Source organism: Elephantulus edwardii, unplaced genomic scaffold (genome assembly GCF_000299155.1).
Source record: "Elephantulus edwardii isolate Elephantulus edwardi_28Jun2011 unplaced genomic scaffold, EleEdw1.0 scaffold00029, whole genome shotgun sequence".
Classification (NCBI taxonomy): domain Eukaryota; kingdom Metazoa; phylum Chordata; class Mammalia; order Macroscelidea; family Macroscelididae; genus Elephantulus; species Elephantulus edwardii.
Window position 1 is genome coordinate 2,873,229 of NW_006399779.1, and position 26,696 is coordinate 2,899,924.

Below are 26,696 nucleotides of genomic sequence, written 5' to 3' on the forward strand. Positions count from 1 at the left end.
TGGTCCTTGGAGAGGGACATCATACTTGGGAGGGTGGACGGACAGCGCAGGAGAGGAAGGCCCTCTATGAGGTGGATTGATTCAGTGACTGGGATAATTGCGATGGGAGTGTCGGAGACGGTGCGATTGGCACAGGACAGAGCGGAGTTTAGGGCTGTTGTACATAGGGTCGCTATGAGTCGTAGGTGACTCGACAGCACATACCAACAACAACAGGTTTAAAACCTTTTCAATAAATGACCTATATGTAAAGAGATTTTTTTTAAAATACAAATCCTCAATGTTAAGAGCTGTAAAGCATATGTCTTTTATTAAAGACAAATGAGGTGATGGAATATCAGGGAGCTCCTGTTTTTCACGTCTCTTAACTTCTCTTCTTGCCTGACATCTGTGAAACAGAGAACCTGGGGGACATCATTTGAAAGTGCTTGAGGTAATTAGGTATCAGATGTGGTATCAGCTCAGGATCTGATATGCTGAAAGTTCTTTATAAATCCATCAAGATGGATGATGGGAAATCCTACGTCTCTGTAAATTTTCAATAAGATTAATTTATGAAAGAATGTTTTTCATTGTTTCTAATCATATCATATACTTTGGGTAGTGTATTTTCACCATGGCCTAGTCTAAGTGGTCAGCCTGATTGTGTATATAATTTCCCAAAGTGCTAATAACCAGAGACATTCTGCTGATATTTTCCCAACCTCTATGCAAAGATCTTGTTGGAGATTTACCTTAAACAGTGATTAAACATTTAAACTCTTTATTTAAGTAAAGTCTTAAGCAGAGCCCAAATAAATAAAAAAGCAGGAAAAAAGAGAACAGAACGTTTCCAATTCCAACCCCCAGTTCCTTGTCCCTCTGCTGGGAGCCTGTAGAGGTAACCTCTGCTGGCCCGTTTTGAAGCAGCACTTGTTTTAGTCAGGCTGTGGTCACTATTGTTGTTCCCATTGAAGTCTTAAACTTATGGTTAAAACTGAGGGTTAAATGCTTTTCCCTGAGTCCTGTAAGATTCACCTCGTACTAGAGGGGATTTTCATTCAAGACTTAAAGTTCATTGACCAGAAGTGTACCACAAGTCTTTTTGAGGCACATAGTTTCAGGACTGTCCCTGGACTAGTGCCAGTATTTATTTCCCTTCCAGGTCCGAGCAGTGTGCCCCTAGACACATACTCATTGCCTAAATGGTTTTGTTTACTATCTTATCAAAATGATATCACAAAAGTTCACGCCTTTCATGTTTATAAGTGTAGGGAGGTGAGATTGCTTTCTCAAAGTCATAAAGTGAGGACCTTGCAGAGTGAGGCCTAGAGCTTAAGTATCTTGAAAACCCATCTAGTACTCAGTTCATGAATGTGGAACAAGATGTCATTCATGTCCCAAGAGCAGAGCTCAGAAAGATTGGTTTAAGAGAAATCAAGAGCTCAAACCAAACCACAACAAGCAGAGTTGGAAATAACATATTAAGTAAATGAGAATTTGGAGAGCAATAATAAAAAATAGGTATTTATGTAATCAACACCAAAGAACATAGTGGGAGGGGTGGATTTGTATGTAAATATATGGGTTGTTGCAGGCTCTACAAAGGACTCTGATGGCTTTGGGGCAAAGAGTTTCACTGTCAACTGAAAGGTCCACGGATTGAATACACCTGCTGCTCTGAGAGAAAGATGGTCAATTAACACCTGTGTGATTTATTGCTTCTGAAAACCACTGGAGGGTCAGTTATGAGTTGGTTCCACCTCAGAGGTACATAACAACAACAACAACAGTTGCAGAGTTCTAGAAGACTGGGGCTTACTCTCTTGAGCAAACTCTGGAAGTTGAGACCATGTAAAATATACTTCTTTTCCCAGAGTATTTTGTACTTTTTTAAAGTATAAATTGTCACTCATGTGCTTTAAAGAATTTTTCAAAAGCTTTTGATCTGCTCTGTGATTTAGGTTGATCCAGAACTGGTGGTCAAGACATAAAATCAGGCGAGGAAGGCAAGATGCATCCATACCTCAGTGGGAAAATGATTGGAATCTACAGCCCATGAATATTCATGGACTGATGGACGAATACTTAGAGATGGGTAAGGAAAAAGGAAGAGCCTGCAGGGGACTGTTTAGCCTTCCTGGTGCTTTTCTTTGTCACACAAGCTTTTGTTTAAAAGACCAAAGTATTTCCAAACCCAAACATGAGGAAACACAGCTGTACCTCTACCTTGACAGAGCTAGAAAAGATAATAAAGAAGTTCCCATGGGAAGCCTCAGTGTTTTAGCCTCTGGAAGCTGTAACCTCTGTCCAAAGCAAAAGATTTTTCTCATAGTGGAAAAACTACCCTTTGCAAAAAATAGTTTGGAGAAATAAAATGAAACAAAATCAATTCCTATGTTAAGAAGCTTATCTATCCTGCACAATAGAGAAGTATTTTCTTAAGTACTTGAAGAATCTTGCTTGAGTCTTGGCTTATTCAAGAGGCTTACATAGTTGTACTAAGAAAATAAAGATTTCCATTCTGATTATTAGAACCACAGTGTGGTGCCTTGAAGAGGTCATTGTGTCCCAGTGGTTAAAGTAACCAATTACTAACCAAATGGTTATTGATTTGAGTCTATCAATCACTCCAAGGGGGAAAAAACCAAAAACAAAAGAAAACACACAAACAAAAAAAAAAACAACCCCATGACAATGTGCTTTTGTAAAGGTCTGTAGACATAGAAATCCAGTAGGGCAGTTCTGTTTTGATCTATGTGGACACTATGGCTTGGCATCAACTCAACAGCAATAGATTGATTTCCATTTCTGTTGCCTGGACATTTACTTTTCTCAACCCTTTTGTATATAAAGAGAGAACAACACTAACTATTTCAGATCCTTTTCTGTCTCAAGCAGTTTTCTACAAAGCCTCCTTGACTTCTTCCTCTTTCTTTAGGCTACTTGATTACATGATATAGATATAGAAAGCACATAAGCTTTGAACCAATGAAGATCTCATTTCGAATAGAGGTTCACAACTATTCTTGCTGTCCACTTTAGAAAATTTATTTAATATATCTGAATCACAGTTCTCTCAAATATAAAATGAGGTTAGCATCAAGAAACCATCCCCAAAATGATGCTGCTCGTGTTATAAATCTTTTAACCCTCTTCCTTTGACAGTTTTACAGTTTGGTTTTACCACCATCTTTGTTGCTGCCTTTCCTCTGGCGCCCCTGCTGGCTTTGTTGAACAATGTTATTGAAATCAGGCTGGATGCCTATAAATTTGTGACCCAGTGGCGAAGGCCTCTGCCAGCTCGAGCAACTGATATTGGTAAGATTCAGAAATTGAAATTAAGTGGGTGTGGGGTTTCTGTTTGATTTTTTTTCCTTGCGAAAACCAAAATTGGCTTGCTTACACAGGAGTACACTTTGGATTGCTGCTGCCAGAATTTGCTTTCAGCCGTAACAAAACTGAGCAGGTTTAGATAAGAAAAGACTAAATGAGCAGCAGCTTGTGTGAGATGACTCCTGAAGGGAAGTTTCTCTGTCTCTTGTTGAAGCTCAGATTTTAACCATAAAATCACTTTTGCAAACAAAAAGGTTCCAGCAATTAAAATTGAATACACTCTTTTCCACATAGACTAGTAACATTTTTGTGTATTGTATTATGATAGCTGTCCTTAGAATTCATTGAAGAATGTTTTTGCTAAAAATATATTTAACATGTCACAAAGATGGATACTTTTTGGATATATTAGTCACCTCATAAAATCACTTTTCCTTGTTTAAAGACAGGCTCATAATCTCAGTTGAGTTAATAAAGTTCATGCTTTGCACAGTTGCACTGTGAGTAGTGTCTGCTGCAGTTGGTGTGCACTATTGAGATGGAACTGACTTGTAGTTGACTCTCCAGCAGGTTTTTAGATACAATAAATCATATGAGAGGAGATTATCCCTTTAGGATATATCTTGGGGTGGGGGGGGGTAGTGCATGCATGAGTATATATGTGTGTGTGTGTGTGTGTGTGTGTGTGTGTGTGTGTGTGTGTGTATATATATACATATATATACACACACACATACACATAATCAACAACATGGAGAGATAGAGCTCTGCTGGCCTACTGCATACAAAGTTATGCTACAAAGCCAAAGGTGGGTGATTTTAATCCGTGGCACTCGGGCCTGGTTTTAATTGTTTTTGGTGAAACATTCTTCTAAGTGCTATAGCACTGGTCTGTCCATTTGCTGTACAGAGGTAACTTGTGGTTGCTGTGATGCAGAACACTGTGACACTGATGTGTCAAATGTGATAACGGTTACCCATGGTGGACCGTATTTGGTGGAGTTCCCCAATTAAAACAAACTTGAAAGCAGGAGTGGCATCCACTTCCGAAATAACTTGCCTCTGGAAACTCTATGAACATAGAGAAATGATGAAAGTTACACAAGTGTTCAGGTGTTTCTTTCATAGGTTCGCTATGAGTTGTCTACGACCCAATGGCACTTAACAACAACAAAATATAGTAGTTTAAGTGTGTGAGTACTCATAAACAGGTCAACAGTTTGAATTGCTCCATGGGAGAAATATGAGACAGTCAGCTTCTGTTATGTATATGGCCTTATATGCCCCAAAGAGGTTTTTAATAAATAAATATTTAAAAAGACAACATCTATAACCAAGATGAGCCAATACTGTATATATATATATATATATATATATATATATATATATATATGTATATATATATATTTACACACAGTCAAATTTGTGTCAGTAACATCATATTAAACATGACTTCAAGAACTTATTCTTAACTGGAAAAGCATGATGTATATCTTTCCATTCTAATATATGTAAATCTGGCTCAGTCCTTATAATTGCTGTTTATTGTTGTTGTTGTATGTACCGTCGAGTCAGAACTGACCCATAACTGACCCTCTGCCAGGTCTTCAGAGGCAGTGAATCACGTGGAAGGAAATTACCCATCCTTCTCCCAAAGAGCAGCTGGTGGATTGAACTGAATGCTTTAGGGATTGCAGCGCAGCTTCTTATCAGTAGACTGTTTGATCCCCTTAGTAATTTCATTATTATCAGCAACAAGAGGTGTATTGCAAAGTGGACTAGGGGAGGGAGAAAGGATAAGGAAGGAGGGAAATGTGCAATGATGAATGAATGAAAACCAACCTTTGTGTAAACTTTCATTAAAATCACTATTAAAAAAACAGATTTTAAATAAGAAGAAGTGGTCAAGGAAAATGAAGCGTCAGTTGGCATTTGCTGTACTTTCCAATATATAGATTGATTTTCTTTTATTGTACTAGGTTGTGCTTTGTTTTCATCAGCAGAGCAAACAAAGATATGAGAAGAAAGAATCAGCTCTCGCATCTTAGTCTTCTCTATGTAATCAGTGCTAACAGTTTGGCCTGTACACCTTGTCATTGTTTCTCTTGCAAAAAAAAGAAATATGATTTTGCATAATTTTCCTTAATAAATATCCTCCAGCTGAAAACATAGCAATTTATATTGCTTTTAAAATGGAGTGGTAATGTTCATAACCTGGATATGCAGTTTTACCATTTCCTTGAAGTTAGCCTAGAAACAAGAAGAAGATTGCCCATCCTTCTCCTGCCAAGCAGCTGGAGGCCCCAGACCATGTGCTTAGTGATTTCAGCAGAGCTTCTTGACACTGAGCCATTAGAGATCCCCTGTAAATAAAAAAATAGACATCAAAATAGATATTGTCTATGTATTATAGGGAGTTCTGGTGGCCTAGTGGCCAGAAGCTGTGCTGTAATCCCAGAGACCCACAATTCAAGGCCACTAGCTGCTTCACAGGAGTAGAGGGGCAGTCAGTCTCCTTCTGGACGATTAACTGCCTCTGAAAACCCACTGGAGTGTCAGCTGTGGGTTGGTTCCGACTCAACAGTACACAGCCACAACAACCTATGTGTTATATATTACGTATTTGTGTGAATAAAAATATAAAATAATGACTTTTTTAGTCATTTCATCTCACATGGATTCACAATCAATACCGTTGACATAAGCAGACAAGAAATCAAAAGATGATTTACATCACGCTTGGAAAAGTTGAGGGTCAGAAAAGGAGAGGAAGACCTTCAACAAGATGAAACAACACAGTGAATCAGTGGGCTCGAGTGTATCAGAGATGATGAGGAGGGCACAGGCAAGAGCAAGGTTCAGATCTGTTATACATTGTTGACTTAACTTTAAGAAAGTCTGTGGTCAGGAACCTCTCTAGACTGCTAAAGAACAATGATGTCAGTCTAGAGACTAAGGTGCGCCTGCTCCAGGCCATGGTCTTCTCAGTTATTTGCTATGAATCTGAAATCTGGACAGTGACTAAGGATAATAGGAGAAGAATCAATGGCTTTGAATTGTAGTGCTGGAGAAGAGTACTGAATATCCCATGGACTACCAAGAGAACAAACAGTTCTGTCTTGAAGAGAGTGAAACCAAGTTGCTCTTTGGAGGCAAGGATTTTGAAACTCCATCTCACATACTTTGTGCATGTTTTTAGGAGCACCAATTCTTAGAGAAGGATATCATGCATTGAAGGGTGGAGAATCAACATAGGAGAGAATGATCCTGGATGAGAAAGCTTGACTGATCTAGTGACTATGGCAGTGTGGTTAGGTGTGTCAAAGACAGTGACATTGACTCAGAATAGGGCAAGATTCAGAGCCATTGTTTACAGGGTTGCTATGTGCCAGGAGCTGGAGTCAGAAAATCAAAAGGGCTGAGCTCATTCAGCATTTCTTAAGCTGAAAAAACTGAAGAACAAATTCAAACCTCAAGTTGCAAAACTTAAGGATGCTTTGGGAAGAATATGAAATGATTCAGGAAGCATTAAAAGAAGATGAAATGAGTATACAGAGTCATGGTGCCAAAGGGAATTGGTGGACACAGAAGAATTTAATGAAACAACGTATGAGCAAGAGCCTGCAATGATGAAGGAGAAAGTCCAAGTTTCTCTGAGAGAATTGGGGGCATTGGGGGAGGGGGAGGAAGTGCCAGGAATTGATGGCATATCAATTAACATATTTTAACAACGCTAAAATAACGTATTTTCTCGACGCTGCTGTCGATGTGCTCATTAAGTTGTACCAAGAAATCTGGAGGACAACAACCTGGCCTACTGACTGGAAGAGATCTGTATTTGTTCCCATTCCAAACAAGGTGATATGACAGAGTATGGAAACTATTGAGCAGTGTCACTGACATCACATGCAAGCAAGATTCTGCTGAAGATCAGCCAAAAATGACTGAAAAAGCACATCAACATAGAACTGCCTTAAGTACAGGCTGGGTTTAAAAGAGGCTGTGGCACTAGGGATATTATAGCTAATGTCAGATGAATCTTGGCTGAATGCAGAGAGTATTTAGAGGAATGCCTGTCTGTGTTTCATTGACCATGCAAAGGCATTTGACTGTGTGGATCACAATAAACTGTGGCTGACTCTGAGAAGAATGGGAATGATAGAATGCTTGATTGTGCTTATGTGATATTTATACTTGGACTGGGAGGCAGTCGTCAGTACAGAACAAGGAAACACTGCATGGTTCAAAATTGGGAAGAATGTGTGTCAAGAATATGTCCTATCTCTATATCTTTTCAATTTATAAGCTGAATAGATTATCCTGGAGTCTGGGCTCTATGAGGAGAGGTATGGCATCAGGATTGGAGGTAGACTTATCAACAATCTCTATTAAGCAGATAACACAACCCTGCACAACCCTGCTTGCTGAAACTGAGGAGGGCCTGAAGCGCTTGCCGTGGAGGGTCAAGGACTGCAGCCTTCAATATGGATTGAAGATCAACATCAAGAAAACAAAGTTTCTCACTACTGGGCTGATTGGCAGCATCATGATGGATGATGAAGAGACCGAGATCGTTGACAGCTTCAGTTTGCTTGGCTCTACAATCAACACTCTTGTTACCAGCAGCCAGGAAATCAAAAGACTAATTGCATTGGAAAAGTCTGCTGTCAGAGACCTCTACAAGGCACTGAGGAGCAACGATGTCAGTCTGAAGACTAAGATGTTCCTGATACAGGCTATGGTCTTTGCAATTACTTGTTATGTATCAGAGAGCTGAACAATGACTAGGGATGATAGAAGGAGAGTTGATGCTTTTGAGATGTGGTGCTGGAGAAGAGTATTGAATATAATATGGACTGCTAGGAGAACAAACAAGTTTGTTCTGGAGAGGGTGAAGCCAGGCTGCTCCTTGGAGGCAAGGCTTCTGAAGCTCCATCTGACATACTTTGGACATGTTGCTTGGAGAGGGATGTCATACATGGGAGGGTAGAGGGACAGTGCAGGAGAGGAAGACCCTCTATGAGATGGATTGATTTCATCACTGGGGTAATGGGGATGGTGTGTCGGAGAGAATAAGATTGGCAAGGGATAGAGGAGGGTTTAGGGCTGTTGTACATAGGGTCACTAGGAGTCGAGGCAACTCAACAGCACATAACAACAATGTCAAACGTAGTCTACTCAATGGCACATAACAACAATATGGCTCCAAGATAGCTCTGGTGGCTTTGTGGTAAGGAATTGTGCTGTCATTGCAAAGGTACATGGTTCAAATCCACCATATGTTCTGTGAAAGAAAGATGAGCAGTGTCCTCCAGTGTAATTAACTGCCTCTGAAAACTTGCTAGAGGATCAGGTATAGTTCAGTTCCAACTCATTGGTAAACCACCACAAGAGAAGCAAAGGATAGCTTTAAAGCATAAGTAAAATGTTATTTCTCAAGTAAATTTATTGTTCTTGTTTCTTGTCTTCAAGTCTGAACTAACCCATATCTGATCTTCAGCAGGTTTTTTAGAGGCAGTAAATTGCACAGGAGACAATTGCCCATCATCCCAACAGAGCATCTGGTGGATTTGAACTGTGTGCCTTTGGAATTGCAGCACATCTTACCACTGTGCCACCTTTGTCTCATTCCCATTCTCTATCTTCAGTCTTCTTCCTATGAGGTATCTGGTATTTCCTTATAACAACAAGCAACCAAATTGGGACCTCTGGTTGTGTGATGGTAAGAAGCTGCATTGCAATCTCAAAGACATTTGATTCAAACTCAACAGCTTCTCAATGGGAATATGAGCAATCTCCTTCCATGTAATTTATTGCCTCTGAGAGCCTGCTGCAGGATCAGCTCTGGGTCAGTTCACTCTTGATGGTACACAATGACAACAGCAAGAAGCCTTCCAGTTAAGAAAGGTGTGTGTCAGGATTGTGTCCTTTCTCTATACTTTCAGTCTATACATTGAGCAAATCTATGAAGAAGAAACTGGCATCAGAGTCGATGAAATAATCATCGGTAACCTACATTATTCAGATGACACAATCTTGATTGCTGAAAAGTGAGATGGACTTAAGGCACTAGTTGCAGAAGATCAAAGAATTCAGCCTTCAATATGAATTGCATCTCAATGCCAAGAAAACAAAAATTCTCATCACTGGATCAATAGACAACATAATGATAGATGTAGATGAAGAAAAGATTCAGACCGGCACCAACTTAATTTTTTTTTGGATCTATATTTATCACTCTTGCTACTAGCATTTGTGAGGTCAGGAGATCTATTGCACTGGAAAAGTCTATAGTTAGGGACCTCCCCAATGTATTGAGGAACAATGATGTCAGTTTGAGATTAGAGTGTTTCTGATTCAGGCCATAGTTTTGTCAGCCACTTTCTATGCATCTGAGAACTGGACAATGACTAAAGATGACAGAAGAAGAATAGATGTCTTTGAACTGTGATGTTGGAGTGCTGAAGATCACATCGACTGTCAAAAGAACAAGCAGGTATGTCTTGGAGAGGACACAGCTGGAGTGTTTGTTGGAGACAAAGATGACAAAGCTTCGTCTCACATACTTTAGGTATATTGCTAGGAAATGGAGAGGGATATCATGTTTGAAAAGGTGGAAAGTCAGTGATAGGAAGATCCTCAACCAAATGGATTGATATAGTAACAGCATCAGTGGTCTCGAGTGTATCAGAGATATTGAGAATGGTCCAGGATTGGCCACAGTTCAGATCTGTTATTCATAGGGTTGCTACGAGTATTACTCAAAGGCATCTAAAAACAACAGCAGCAACAACAGTAACAGCAATAAGACACTGAAGGTCTCTTAACAATTGTTTCGTTCTTCAATCTTTTCCTCCTAGGTATTTGGTATGGAATTCTTGAAGGAATTGGTATATTAGCTGTTATCACCAATGCGTTTGTAATTGCTATTACATCTGACTACATCCCTCGTTTGGTCTATGAATACAAATACGGCCCCTGCGCAGATCAAGTAGAGGAAAATGACAAGTAAGCTTGACATTTATACCTTTTTCTGCTATATTTTTGCTCATAATCAAAATGAGAACTTATTGGGAAGTTTGTTCTGTGACCGTTAAAGGTAATGTCTCTGCCCATTCTGTTTATGTGTTCCATAAAATGAAATCAAGCGAAGTAAAAAAGGTACCAGTGATTTGGAGGTTTTTCAAAAGCACAAATACTTTTTAAAGTCTGTTTGTTGGGTTTTTTTTTTTCAAATTTCCAAATGCACCACTGATAGCAAAACCTTAAAAATAACATAATGTTTCCGAAATAAGATTCTAGAATTGAGAGTAATCTTTAAAAATCATCCAGTGCAGTCTTTGGAACAGGGAGGAACTTGATACCTATATTGTACGCTTTGTACTGCTCACGTAACAAAATAAAAGTGTAAAGATCAATGTTACATGAAGTAACTGATGTCTGAAAGACTAGAGTTATTTAGAACTTTGCAGTTTGAGGCTTGAAAGTTGCAGAGATCTGGCCCTAGACCTACCTCTCATGGTTTTGGGTTTTTATTTCTTAAAATTTGAAATTGCACTTTAGGCCAGGGTGGTGGGAGTAAGTGTGTTGGAGATGGTGAATTTGGCACAAGGTAAAACAGGGTTTAGGGCTCTTGTACATGGGGTTGCTATGAGTCACAGGTGTCTTGACAGCACATAACAACAACAAACACACACTGACTAATAACATTTCATGGTGGTATTGAGTGTTGTCCAGCTAGAACCGACCCATAGTTGATCCTCCAGCAAGTTTTCAGAAGCAGCAAATCCCACAGGACGATATGGCCCACCTTTCTCCTGCTGAAAGCTAGTGGCATCTTACCGCGAGGCCACTGGATCTCCCCAGATAACTTCGTTGTGTTTAATGCTGCATTAAACACCCTTGTCCGTATTTCTGTTTGTGTCACAGCTCTGAGTTCTTTAAGGTATATTCCCAGTAGAAGGATGGCTGAATCAAATGTTATTTTCAACTCTTTTGATGAAGTGCCAGACTGCCTTCTATTGTGATTGCACCATTTCCCATTCCCACCAGCAGTGTATGAAAGTTCCAGTCTCTCTGTAACCTTGCCAGCATTTGTTGTTTGCTGCCCTGTGAGCTTGACTATTGTTGCTGGGGTGAGATGATATCTCATTGTTGCTTTTATTTGCATCTCTCTACTAGCTGGTGATTTTGAGCATTTCTTCATGTGTTTCTTCATGAAAATAACATTTGATCTGAACATCTTTATTGAAGAATCTTTTCATATCATCTACCCATTTTGGGATTAGGCTGTTCCACTTTTTTTCACTCAGCTGCTAGAAGATTCTATAAATTTTGGATATGAGTTCCTTATCAGATATGCCAAAAAATATTGTCAATTATCTCCCCCCTAACAATTCCTTTATAGAATGGTGAGGGGTTGTCCTGCACATTTCAAAATATTTAATAACATCCTTGGCCTCCATCCACTAGATACTAGCAACCATTGCTCTACTTTCTAGGTTTTGACTACCAAAATTGTCACCAAATAATCTAGGAGGTCCGAAAAAAAGCCCTGGCTTAGGTATTTTATTTTTCAGATCATTCCTTCTTGAAATCAGCTAATTGGGGAAAAATTAAAGAAAGCATTAGATTGGGGAATCGAAAGGAGTTGAAGGTTCTTGGGGTGTTTTGGCTGATGATCAGCTTTAGGTGGGGATGTCCTGAGGGAGTGCTGGGCCTCCCCAGAAGAGGGGCTGTTTCTGCACCTTCAACAGGAACATCTGTGCCCCTGCCTCAGCTCCCAGCCAACTGAGGTGCGGCTTCAGAGGAAATGAACCTCTAAATTCTACTCATCAACTCACAACTCTCTCCAAACGCCAAAACACAGTACTGAACACAGATATCTCAATTTTAAAAGAAAAGATAATGAAGGCATAAGTGTGTTTTATCTTACTTTCATTTATTAAGACTTCAGACCTTGGATACCTGCTTTCGACTTGGAATCACTAACCACAGGTTCAGGTTTTAGCTTTGTGTTTTACTAGATCCAGACCTAGTTGATTCACAACAAGAAACATTCACAGGCTTGACAATTGAGAAATGCTATATGAGATGGCATGTTAGAAAGCGTTAAACACTAATTAAATATATATTTGTGTTAGTAGTAAAACAATAAAAAGTTCCCTTTCAAATTAAGTGTAAACGATTAAGAAGTAGTTTTTAAAATTTTCTAATATATAGGCGTGTTTGAGGAAAGGAGGCATTGACGGCCTAGTCAATACGGAGGTGAACTGCTAACTCACAAACCATGCATCTCTGGTGGTTGGAATGCACTAGCTGTCCCGTGGCAATGGCAATGAGAGTTGGACCCTAAGGTTTCCCGGTGTTTATGTCCCTAGGTTCCCTAGAGATCGGCTAGTGTCAATACTGCCACCTTGTGGCAGGAAATTATGTTTGCGTCTCACAAGCTAGGTTTCCATAATGAGGCCTGGTTTCTTGGATGGACTGAGTGACTAAAGAAATCTAATAACTCAGGCTGAACTGACTCATAACTGAGCGTCATTGGGTCATTGAGACAGTAAATTGCAAGGAAGTAGGTTTCCCATTCTCCTTCCCACAAAAATAGTAGAAGCTGGTGGATTGAAACCCCCAGAGAGGTGTGGTCTTTGGATTAGTTAGTACAACTCTGCAAACTAGACCATCAGCATTCCTTAGAGGACCACTGTTGTTGCTAGCGATGACCACGGATTTGGAATCATTACAATCAGGGATGTGCCGGTGTGGAGTTAACATGAGGTTGAAATTACACACTGAAAGCAGTTATTTTGCTTAATTCTTTCCAGGTATGCTAAATTGAATTGAGGTTGTTATGTACCATCAAGTCAGAACCGACTCATGTCTGACCCTCTAGCTGTTTTTGGAGGCAGTAAACCGCACAGGAGTTCATTGTCCATTTTTCTCCCATGAAGCAGCTGGTGACTTCACCTCTTTACTACTAAAGCTACCAGAGAATCGTTAGCTAAATTTCAATCTATTCTTGAGATCGGAAGTTTTCCAGTTACTGAAATAACAATAAATTCTTTAGATTGGAATTTTTCAGAGTAGAGTAGAAGGACAAAATGGCACCAGATTGGAGGGTATTGGTGACAGAAATTGAAAAGATAAATTATACATTCTAATAATTACAGGGATTTCAGTGCAGGCAGAGTAACATTGTAGTTAAGAATCCAAGGCTTGGAATGGGTGCGATGTGTGTTTGGACCCAGATTCTAACAACTGTTCACATAGTGGTCTTTCACTTGTGACCTGCAGGTCTTTGGAGGTTTTGAGAACCTGTCAGGGTCCATCATGTGAAAATTGTTTTTATAATAGTAGTAGGACATTACTGGCCCTTCCTCCCCCCCTTCTCGTCTGCCGTTTGCTATATAGCAAAGTTTGCTATACAAGAAAATGAATAGTATTTTGACTACAATTTCTGTGACTCAAGGTAATTGCACCAACTAAGAATTTGTAAGGGTTGTATTCTTCATTGCTCTACAATGGCCATAAAATATTAAATAAGATACGAATTGCCTTGGATGCCTTGGATGAAGTAGCAGCAATTTTTTAAGTCAAATATCCACCCATGAGCAAGTGCGTAACTGAGAAGCATGCAGAGTTTCTGCTACATCCTAGCATGTGATTGACAGTGGCCCCAAGGGAAAGAGTTTATCGTTTCAGTTGCAAACTGAAAAAGCTGTTTGTTGTTTTTCCCTTAAAAACAAAACAACAAATAAAAATCCAATCAAACTCATGAAATAAAGATTGCCAGACAAACTGATAATTTAGAGTTGACGTTTTACAGACACTCTTAAAAAAAAAAAATATGCTCCAAATTAGCTTGTCATTTTAAATAAAATGTCTAACTGTATTTGTCACTGGTGGTAAAGCTCAAGCTTTACAGTGAATGCTAGAATTTTGGAAACCTTTTGATCTACTGCTATGAAAAGTATTTGAAGATTTTTAAAAATAAAACTGAGTGATGATATTAATAAATACAACATAAATAAGATACAATCTTGTCAATGTGTCAATTTTTGAAAAATCTGCGTAACTCCATAAACAAATGACTTATATCCAATGTTAAAAACTCATGAACTTAGCTCCTGTTTGTTGTTGTTTTGTGCTGTCGAATCAGAACCAACTTGTTAGACCCTCCAGCAGGTTTTCAAAACCAGTACATCTCACAGGAAGAAATTGCATCTCTTTCTCTCATGAGAGTCTGTTTAGGGTAAACGATATCAATAATGTAATCAATGTCATGGAACTGTACATGCGGAAAAAATGGCAAATTTTGCATGTGAATGGATTAAATAATATCCAGGGATAAGATATTAATGCTTAGAAAGTAATTACCACAATGTCTCAATTCTGTGGGTTCCACTCAGCCTGTTAACTATGGATTCGATCTTGTCTCATAGAAGCCCAGTGCAACAGTTCTATTCTGAACTGTCATGTCTTTCTTCAGTAGAACAGTTGGTGAGGTCAAGCTGGTGACTTTTCTGTTAGCAGTGCTTAACCATTGGACCGAGAAGACTTCTTCTCGTGCTCAGAGCCAACTCAATAAATGTAAACCAAATATAAGGGCAAGATGAGAACTTTTGTGAGAAAATGGCACTGTGTCAGACTTACTCATTAATGTACAATGACAGGTCTAGGAAATGAGATAGTGGGGCTCTGTTGGTCTAGTGGGTAAGGAGCTATGCTACCAACTCTAAGGTAGATGGTTCAAACCCCCCAACTGCTCCACAAGAGAGAGATAAGTGAATTCCTATCACATGACTTAAGCCTTAGAAAACTGGTTGGTGGATCAGCTATGAGTTGGACCCAACTTGACAGTTAACAATAACAAATGGGAATAAGAAGTGGAATAAGAACTGAGTTGTTTGGAAACTGTAGTTTAATTTGTGCTGAAAACGTTGGACCAAGAATCTATGAAACCCTTAGTCTCATGATGCTTTTCTTCTCTTTCAGTTGCTTAAAGGGATATGTCAACAATAGCCTATCCTTCTTTAACCTCAGTGAGCTCGGAATTGGGAAATCTGGTTACTGCAGGTACTAATCTACACATTATCAATTATTCCTATCTTTCTTACTTGCTTTCAACATTACATCTCCTCCCTTTTATGTGTTAATGGGTCCATTTAAAAAGTTACTTTTATAGTTTTAGAAAATTAAGATCATTTTTTGGTCTCTGTGTTCTCTTTTCTGTTGATTACCTTCTTTGATTTCATGGATTTCAGGTACCGAGACTATAGAGGTCCCCCCTGGAGTTCCAAACCCTACGAGTTCACCTTACAATACTGGCATATCCTCGCTGCCCGGTTAGCCTTCATCATCGTGTTTGAGGTGAGTCATAGACAGAGATGCAAATCACATCAAAGCCAATTCCTCATTGACTTCTAAAAATGGAGCTGAGTAGTTCCTCAGCAATTGGCTTGACTGCAATGAAATTGTTGTTTCAAAGGCAAAAAGGCAAGATTTGAATAGTGTAAGAAGGTGCATTATGTGGTATTTGCACCAGAAACTTAGAATAAACATGGAAAATATGCTGTCTCTGCCAATAATAATTTTATTTTATTTCTGTAAATAAATAATATCTAATTCAAGCATGGCCAAATCCATCAATTGCCAACAAACATCTTTATGGGTTTTGTTTATTTTGCAGATACTATTTAAAAAAATGTTCTCATCTGAATTGAAATGTTACTATACTTTTCTTATTAATTAAAAAAACTACGATTTATGTGTGGAGTTGATTTATATATATATATATCTTCTGAGTAAGATAATGTTATCAAAAATTATCTCATGAATAATCTATTATTTCTACATTGATATATAATTCCACAGGAGTAATATCCCAGTGTGTCTCTCATGACCTCATCTGACATATTGCACAGTTTACTAAAGTTGTCTTCTATTGCTGGCCATTTAAGAGTCTGACTCAAGAAATGGCTATTAAACATTAGAAAATGTAAATGTTGTCAATGGGGTGGCAAAATGGTCCCCATAGGCTAGGTCAACACAGTGTACCATGTAGCTTCAATTTCTAAGTCATACATTGTTTGCAAGGTGCAATAGATCTAAGTGGAGTGGAGTAAACTAAGTACCCCACAGACAGATCCTCTGCCCCACGTGGTCCTTGACAAGGCTCACATCTCTCCCTACGCAGGCCACATGAGGGCACTGTACACTCAAGCCACCTGAGAAAATAGGAAGATCTGGGATGGGCTGACCTGGGACAATCCTAATTTTTTTTCTTTCTTTTTAAAATTATAAAGCATTTATATTTATTAACATGATAGTTTACTTAGAATTTAAAATTCAAAGTTATAAAACAAAGCAAAACAAAAAATCCAGCTTCATAATCTATTGTAATGTTCACATTCTATTGCATATTTTTACAAATGCAGTCATAATTATTTAAACCTAGAGAAAGTCTTCTAAATACGTAATCATAATATAAAATATTCAAAATGATATACTATTTGTGAAATAACAATTCAAATATATTTATCTGATAAGAGAACAATTCTTTCCATCTTTTTCCTTTCCAATGATGAGGAAAACAGTATGGAGGAGTTAAGTGTTAGAATATGTTCAGCACTAGTACTTCTAGCCCTTGAGAAAATCCTTTTTTTTTTAGTTTTGCCTGTGTGTATCTGTGTCTATACATTGTATAATATTCTTGTTCTTATTGCCAATCTTTTTATATTCAAGTAACATTTTTATGATATAAAAGTAATAACATATTTAAAGTTGTTTTGACACATTAATTTAATGATAGTGCAAAAGTTCATAAACTAAAGATTAAACTTAATCCTACCATGACAAGCAGGCCATATATTGTATATTTTTATTTTCTATTGGCCATGATTTCTCCCAGGCCAATAGGGCCAAGAATTATCAAGAAAGACCATTTTCTCTTCTGCATATAGCACTGCATGTCCTAACAGTATTATGTAATGATTGACTTGCATTTCCGACTCATTCAGTACTTATAAAGTTATTTTAACCTGTGGCAGCAGAGAGAGGAAACAATTGTTTCCTTACATTATTTAGCATTAGAGGGCCACAGTAGAATTCCCAGTACAATTTTTAAAACCTATCCATACCATGGACAGCCAAGAGAGAACAAACAATCTGTCTTGAAGAGAGTGAAAGCAAGTTTTTCCTTAAAGGCAAGAATTCTGAAGCTTCATCTCACATAGTTTGGGTATATGTGGCCAGAAGGGACCACCAGAAGGACATCATGTTTGGGAGGGTGGATGAAGACTCCACACAAGATGCATTGACAGTAACTGGGGTAAGGGTGGTAGGTATGTCAGAGTTAGTGAGACTGGCTCAGGATGGCAGTGTTCATAACTACTGTACATTGTAGGTGACTCAATGGCACATAACAACAATAACATCAGTATTCTATAATCTGACTTGATTTTAAGGAAAACGTATTGTTTTTCTGTTTTGGCATTAGCATTCTAGAATATTTGAAAAATATATTTTTTTCTCCTCTTAAATTTACAGCACTTTGTATTTGGGATCAAGTCTTTCATTGCGTTCCTGATTCCAGATATACCACAAGATCTATATGACCGAATCAGACGAGAGAAGTACCTAGTCCAAGAAATGATGTATGAGGCTGAACTAGAACATTTGCAGCAACAGCGGAAAAAAAGTGGTCAGCCTGTTCACCATGAGTGGCCTTAGCTGAAACCTGCTACCCAGTAGAGGTCGTACCATTAGTGTGGAGGCGTGATGCCAACATCAAATTCTGGGTGGGATCCAGGAAGAAAGCATACATGACAAGTGCTAGGTTTAATTCGCCACTTGAAAATGCATCACAGTCTTCTCTGAGATTTGAAATAGCCAGCTTCTCGGGAGGAAATGAGCACTTATAACCTTTAAAAAACTAGTTGACTTGGTCTTGCAGGAAGCTGAGTTTTAATACACAGAACTAGCCCTGAGAAATTGTATGCTTGAAGACCTCCACTTGGATCAGGCTAATCGGAACGAGGGCAATGAGTTTCTAGACACAGGAAACCAAGTAAATGTTTGAGAGCCAGACACCGCTTAAAACCTGAAGTGGTCTTCACTCATAGCAAACTCACTTCCAAGCCTTCCATGCTGTTGAGATGTACAAAAGGAACAACTTAAATCTGCCTTTGCCACCAGATCCCAGTGTCCCTTTAGCTTACAGGCTTGTAGGAATTGCCCTTGCCTCTTGTTGAAACTATGGCTTTATGCCACAAAGAAACTTAATGCTGCTTTACATCAACTATGCAGTTGAAGAGTTGCACATCACCTTTAATATATAAACCAAAAATCTAAGATTCCAAAAGAGAATATCATTCATTTAAAATCATATTTTCTTGTATTTGGCTGCATCCAAATCCATTTTCTACCTGGCAGAGCCAGTTGCACTGCACATAGTTTTCTAATGATTGCTGAAAAAAGTAACGTGCTTATAAAATATGTGGTCATTCTTTTATTATTTAGATCACAACTAGTTCTACTTTATTGGTGGCATGCTGTGTGGTGGTGTGTTCCTTTTTTCCCCCTCTCTGGTTATAACAGCTCTCAAAGATAATTAACTTCTAGTGATGTAAATATGGTTGTTTCCCTTGTATTATTAAACCTTGACAGTACGTATTACATGCTACTGTTTCTGCAAGCTCTGAGACCAGGTATACAATACACCCAGTGACTTGCAAACCCAGAAGCTCTGTAACACCTAAGCTTTTCCAACAATGTATACTCCCGCTCGTGAGTAACTGAAAACAATGCATGAAAACGAATCTATATTTATTTGTAGACTTTCCTTTTTCACCTTTGCATAACTGAAGGTAGTTTACTGTTATTTCTTTGGTAAATTGCTTTGGTTTATTGATTTTTTTTATTGATTGATTTTTCTCTAGGTACAGAGTTAATTGTTAAAGATATCATTTGGTTTATTTGTAGTTGCATAGAAGCAACATAATTTGGTCTGATTTGAGATACTATATATTACTGTTGATTCTGTGTTTTTGAGTATATCTGTTCTCAGGCTGACAAAGAGTGAATGGGAGAGTAATCAACTAAAGCAATGTGATCAGGCATCAACTGGGGAATTTGAATGACATGGAAAAAATTGAATAAGGACACGTACAGTAGACATCCAGACACTTCTCCTTGCAAAACATTCCAGGTTATGATCAGGTTTTCTTCCCCAGGTGGGTAGGAGTGAGGATGAGGGATCCTCAAGTGTACATACATGCGTGCACATATAATCACACACCCAGACACACAAAGACAGAGAAAGACATACGCACAACTGTGAATCATTTCTACCAAATGAGGCAACTCTCACACTCATTGCTATGGGTTTGGCGGCAACTCATAGCTAACCATCCAGTGGGTGTTATAAGGCCATAAATTGTAGGGGGAAGAGACTGCCCAGCTTTCTCCCACAAAGCTGCTGCTGGATTGGAACTGCCAGAGTGAGGCCACCTTTGGGTGATCAGCTCAACTTCCTGGCAGTAAACCACCAGAGCACCCTTAAATTGAGCAAAGTATGTTGTTATTGTTAGGTGCTGTTGAGTCGAGTTACATACAACTAACTCATAGCTACCCTAAGACCACAGACCTGCATCCTGTGCTCGCTGTCCTATAAGATCTTCAACATCTCTGATACACGTGAGCCCATTGCTGCGGTGGAAAGAAATTGCATTGCCAACACAATAATGTATGATTTGAATTCACCTGTTGCTCTGTGGGAGAAAGATGAGCAAATCGGTTTCTGTATGACTTACTGCCTCTGAAAATCTGCTGGAAGGTCAGGGATGGGTCAATTTCGACTCATCAGTACTCAACGACATAGGCAAAGTCCAGTGATGTCCCATCTAGAAAAGACCGCGTTGAACTGACTGCGGCACAGTTGGTAGGGCCTGCGTTCTTAACCCAGATGTGGCACAGCTCTGGCAGCTTGAGTCTGGGTGAGCTCCGTGGGAGAAAGATGGGCAGTCTCCTCTCATGTGATTTACGGCCTCCAAAAACCCTTTGGACAGTCAGCTAAGAGTAGGTCTGATTCAGCAGCAATGGGGTTTCTCTATTTTCTAGTGTTTCTCTTAGTGTAGAACAACAAAAATATTATCCTGCTAGAAAAAAAATATTTTGTACTTTTAATATTGAAAATAATCTTATTGGTTTTATGTGTCTTCTGTTTTCTTTTCTTTCTTTGCACCTAGAAAGAATCCGATCGATTTGTAAGAAAGTTTTTCATTTCTGATTTATCCTCAGATTCTAAGTGTGGAAATGAATGGTCTTTTGCTCAGACTCTAAATTCTCCTCATGTGGCCTCTCCACATGTAACTCGTCTATTCAGATGACTGAAGTTTTCTCCCTGCCACCTGCTCATTTATATAACAACCCCGTAAAGGATTTTAAAATGCTGTTATTTTTTTTTCTTTTTTAGCTACTGCATTTCCTTTACTTTGTTTTTAAAATAAACACACTTGCCAGGAAATTCCTATTCTCCAAGTTTATTGAAGATACAGATAAACCTGGCATGCATACTTTTCCCAAATTAGGGTCATAAGACAAAGGGACTTGACTTTCAGAAGAGAAAGGATAACGAAAGCAATGCCCTGGAGTGTTATCTTTCCAAGTTCATTTTACCTACCTCCATCAGGCAAGTATGGAATACCTCCTTAAAAATAGGGGGGGGGGGAAACCCCACAATTATTTTTTAATTAAAAATGACTGACACTTTAATTTAGAAAATGTATTCTCAGTTATTTTTTTACAAATGATAAGAAGTAAAGAAACAAGGAAAGAAAAAATGATCTGAAAAGTTCCTTTAGTGGCAGCATTGCAGAGAACTGGCTCGGCCCCCGTCACTGTTGACCTTGCCCATGTTTTAGCGTTGTATCACTTTGCTTTAGTTGAAAGAAATGGGTTTTTTATCGTGGGGTTCACAGGAATACAAATAATTCTTCTTCAAGATTTATAGCACACACTATTCTCAGGAATTCAAGACTACATGAATGCTGCTTCTATATTTTCTTTTCTAATTGTCTTTTCAAGCAAAATAATGTATGTATGTTTGTGTGTGTATGTGTATGTGTGTATGCATGCAGTCTGTCTTGACAAATTGTTCCAAGCTAGCGCGCTTTCTCAGTAGTAGGTGCGGACATTGCTCTCAACCACAGCTGAAATTGCTTTCAATCGTCTGAGTCTGTGCACACAGTTTTAGAGAAAAAGCTGCTGAGAAACTGCATGCAATACAACTCTGAATGCTGCACATTCTTCCAAAATGTCTTAGTGAATCTTTGCACAGTCTATTGTACCATGGAATGAAAAAAAAGAACCTTTTTCATACAGACTATCATTTGATATGATGTTTTTCCTACAATTTGCATGTTAAATTTAATCTTTCCTTTTTAAAAAAAAATATTAGTTTATAAATGTACTAGTTTATGAGTGTGTATGTGTATGTGGTGGGGGGAGGGGGGATGCCCATTCTTGAGCTGTCCTAGGCAATAACTTCCTATTTCTTTAGACCCTTAACCATGATTAAAATGTTTTGAATATTTATCTTCTTATTATATCATTATTATTTTTAAGGAATTGTTCCTAGTATCTAAGAAGAAGGTTGAAGGGTTCTTGTAAGCTTAAATAATGCTTTTATCAAAAAGAACTACTTTATTCAGCTTTGTGCTGATTCTATCACCTTCAGAATTTCATTGGGACAGGAATTTTAGTAGTATCCATGCCAGGGAAGGAGGGATACATAACCAGTTGTCTATGTTAAGGTTATCAGATAGTCTAGTTTTTCTTGACTTCATTTATAGAACTGTTCACCATCAGCTTCTCTGATTAGATAATGAACTGTTATACCTGGATTGATAGAGGTTGGTAGACACACACCCAGACTCTGTATGTATGAATGTATATGGATGTATGAACAAATGTTCTCGGACATATATTTTGTTTACGATAAGTTAGCACAGGCATCCTGTTGTGTATGACCAACTAAATCCTTGTATGCAGGTATTGCTTCTATTTTTACCAAATTCATGGTACTATAAATGCACTCTGAGACAGTTCTGTATTTTACCCAAAGAATCATTTAATACTTAATCTCATCCTCAATTTGTTGAGCAGCTCAGATAAAAACAGTGTGGTAACTGCTTAAAAACTCAGGTTCTGATGGAAGGACAGATATCTCCTTATGATTATTTTTATTAAAAATTAAATAGGCACACATTACACTGTATTTCACAATATTAATTCAATCACATAGTGTTACTTGGACTTTGGTTTTAATTACTTATTGGCTAGATCCCTGTTCACTCACTCACCCAATGCCTTTGTATTGGTTCCTACTCATAGTGACCCTTTGTAGAATTTCCAAGACTACAAATTTTAATGGGAGAATATTGCTTATCTTTTTTCTACTGAGGAGCAACTGGTGAATTTGGTACTGTGAGAGATGCAGCCTTTTGGTCAACAGTATATCACCCTACAGATTATGCCATCAGAGCTAGGATGTTTTTATTCTGTGGTAACTAATTATCTTCAGTTGAACTTGCCATCTGATGAAACCTAGCCCTAACTACACTTGATGTTTTTCTTGTTGGGCATAAATATTACGTCTCACCTGCATTCACGCTCTGGCATAATTTGTCAGGAGAGAGAAAGGAAAGGACACTGAGTGGTAAAGAAGAGAGTCACATTCTGGACCAGCTCCTATCTCTTGTACCTTCAAATGTCTACCCTCAGGGAGAAGCCTATAAACTCAGACTCACTGCTTTCTGAATAGGCCAGCCTGTGCTTTTATACAGTTGTTTTTAGAGAAAGCTGCTTGTTCCATGTTCATCTGACCTGAAGTGAGAGTCTCAGTTATGCTAGACCATTAGCCTTCCATATTTGTCTTGAAGAGGAAGAAGCTTGGATTGTAAGGCCTTATAATCTACATTGCCTTCCTCAGAATACTTTCATCTATTAGTTTTTACTTTCTATATGGAAAAAACAGGATCTTTTGTCCTTTTTGTTTTACAGAAATAAAAACTTCTTAATTAATTAGTTGAGAATCAACATTTAATTGCATCTATTTCAATATCCCCTACAAATAGAATTTTCATGTTGGGGTGGCTAGCTCCATGTGGTATTCAAGCTGCAGGCAGGAATCTGCATCAGTCTTTTTGTTTTTTGTTTCTTTCAGTAGCCACACCACTCAAGACTACTAGATAAGTTTTTAATGCTAAATTGAGTATCTTTTCTGGCAAATAGTAGTAAAAGACTTTTCCTACTGATAGTTTTTTCGGCATACTTTTTTTGAAGTTTTTCCAAAATAAAGAATTATGGGATCAGAGAAAATATGATTCCAAAGAAACTAATGGATACAAATATTTGGATATGGTAGAGATGGCTTAGTGGTTTTATTTGGTGTGCTTTTTTTACACAGACATATTTATTTTGCAGAATCTATCTTTATACTTGCTATGTACACACTCACCTTATCCTGCCAACTTCATTCTAGCTAAAAAACACAGCATAGGTCATCTTAGGACACTCAGAAAAAAATCCTTTAAAAGGATTTAAAGGAATTAAAGGTATTGAATTTTCCCTTATATTTTAAACAATATCTGTTATAGGAGTTCTCACCCCCCTCCATTCCCATCCAAATGTGTTAAACATTTATGAAGCATATATTGCTTACTTATGTAGATTTCAGTAACAACTTTAACCAAAGAATTCTTTTTTTCATTTATTTCTTAGCAACCCTCCAGTATGTTTTTGAAGTTGTAATTTTTTTTCAATTTTTTAAATTGCTTTGTCTTGTCTTTTTCTTTTAAATTGATTTGCTTACAAAGTTTGGTACACATTGCATTTCCCACTATTCTTCATTTCACACTGTGCCATTCTCATGCATCATGTTTCATAAAATCAATCGCCATTGGACCTTGCCAGTCATTTCCCTTTCTCCCAGATCCTTCCCCTTTCCTCCCCCCACCAAACTGTAACCAAAGAATTCTTGTTGTCCGTTATTGAGTTAGGCCCTGATTCATAGCAACCCCGTTTGTCACAGAATTTCCCTGCCTGTAATTTTTAAGGAAGCAGTTTACTAAGTTTTTCAGTCTGTGGACACACCAGGTGTGTCTGAACCATCAATCTTCAGATTATCAGATGATCATAAGTCAATTTTGTTACTTTACTCAGGCTCCTTCTAACTAGCTTCCCAAATTCTTAATTCAAATGAGTAAATGCACCAGAAACACATGCATTTTAGCTTTCCAGTATGTGTATCAATTGGTCTCTCTGTTTTACTTTTCAAGTAACAAAGAGCTGAATCTTGTAACTAGAGAGAGAAGACCAGCTAAGAAAGTATGATAGAGTTACTTACCATTTTCTGAGTAAGATGTAGGGTAATACTGCTATATACTTATGCAGCTATTTATAAATACTCTGGGATTTTTTTTCTATTTAAGAGTAAATAAGAGCTTTGTTATTAATCTTTAAATCTTCACCCAAACAATCATAACACATTATGAAGCCAGTGTTTTGATCTGTTGAGCAAGAATAATCAAGTTTTAATAAGATGCCTTTAATTCTAGTCAGTATTTTTTAAATTCATGTACAAAAAGTAAAAAAGATGCATTTACCATTGTAATAATATATACCCTAAATCAGTTAGTAACAATGCTTGATTGTTTAGACCCCTGAAAACGTAACCTGACTATATCATTATATTACAGATAAGCTGCTTGGAGATTGTTTATTTATTTCCTTATATGACTACTATGTTAGAGCATAAAATTAATACATTACATGACATTCTGCCTAGTATTTAAATGCAGCAAGAATAGATTATGTAATTGGGAATTAGGTATGCTGAATACCTGTGTAAGTACTGGTTTTAACATTTTTTTAATAATATAAATTTTTTATTTATTTATTTTTTTATTTCAATGAACATCTACAGAGATTTTGGAATTCCATTCATTCATTGTTGCACTTTTCTTCCCACCCCCCTACCCCCGTTCACTCCTCTCCTTGAAAAGCAAAAGAAAAACTCCTTCATTGGTACACAATCCCCCATTTTAAAATAGAATTCTTTTCCAGAAATTCCTAATGACATATATAAGTCCAGTTTCCCAAAAGATATAACTATTTTACATTTCTTTTCTTGATTTATAGTTCATTATATCTGTAGTAAGTCTTCTGAGCTACATTATGTTCACTGCTGGGCTTCTGAGTATGTGAGAGAGGGAAGGAGAGAGCAGAGATAAGCCTCAGAACAAGCACTATCTAAAACACTGAAAAATGTTATTTTACATAATATGACAAATCTTGTCTTAATATATATATTATATATCTCTATCTCTCTTAATATATATATCTCTTAATATATATTCACTTGGTAATCAGTAGGTCAGGCTTCATCTATTGGTTTTATATAAAAAGAAAAATATTAGGATAGATAGTTAGGTTTGTCTCATCCTCCACAGTTGAAACAATTCACATTGATCTTTTGAATGCACTTCAATAGCAACTAATTCTTAAAAAAATAGCTAATGTTATTGCATATCCATACTCATTCCATAAATATTTTAAAATTACCTAACTGAATGAATATAGTATTAAAAACAGAAAAGCAAAAATAATTTTCTGTTGAGTGAATTTAGACTTACAGAGTATTGTGGGTTGTGGTAGAATTGTTCTCTACAGGGTTATCAATGGTGTATAGCAATGGTATATGTCAATGGTATATATCAATGTGTATATCAATGGTATATATCAAATACATACACACACACACACACACACACACACACACACACAGACACCCCATTAGCTAGTCATGTTAACCATATGTACTACCCAGAGACTCTAAGTACATTAAATTCAGAGGTATTCCATGTTTCTAAGATGACAAAGTTAACATGAAAATTATTTCAAATCACCCTGCTTGGTTTTCTGTTGAGAGAGTGCAATTTCATTATCCATTCCCACTTCCTTCCACAAACCAGTCTAATTTTCTAGCTTGTCTACTGAGTCTACTGAGAGAGAAATGAAAACACTGATATCCCAAATGAAAGCCAAGTGCAATTAAATAGCCAAATATGTTCAACTATGTTTTCTGAGGAGGGCTGATAGATTAAACACCCCACCGCAGTCTTATAACTTGCAAATCTGGATTGAATTGATGTACATCCCATGGTCAGGGAGCTCAGGTGGGGAGGAAATAATAGCATTAACTTTTTTCATTCATTACATTAAAATAGCATATTAGGTAATCTGCTGCCAATTATGAGTTGACTAATTTAGATTTTGTATCATTTTCAAATATATCCTTGATTATATCATTCAAATTTTAG

General features: G+C 37.7%; 1 protein-coding gene across 1 annotated transcript in view; it reads left to right on the forward strand.

Annotated features, from left to right (window-relative positions):
- ANO3 (anoctamin 3) overlaps nt 1–18,273 on the forward strand; it is a 376,853-nt gene extending 358,580 nt beyond the window's left edge. Inside the window, exons 22-27 of the mRNA XM_006883709.1 lie at nt 1,944–2,077; nt 3,148–3,300; nt 10,176–10,323; nt 15,310–15,390; nt 15,579–15,684; nt 17,863–18,273. Coding sequence (XP_006883771.1) covers nt 1,944–2,077; nt 3,148–3,300; nt 10,176–10,323; nt 15,310–15,390; nt 15,579–15,684; nt 17,863–18,045 — 805 coding nt within the window. The 3' untranslated portion in view covers nt 18,046–18,273. The remainder of the gene's footprint in view (nt 1–1,943; nt 2,078–3,147; nt 3,301–10,175; nt 10,324–15,309; nt 15,391–15,578; nt 15,685–17,862) is intronic.
- Nucleotides 18,274–26,696: the final 8,423 nt, after the last annotated feature.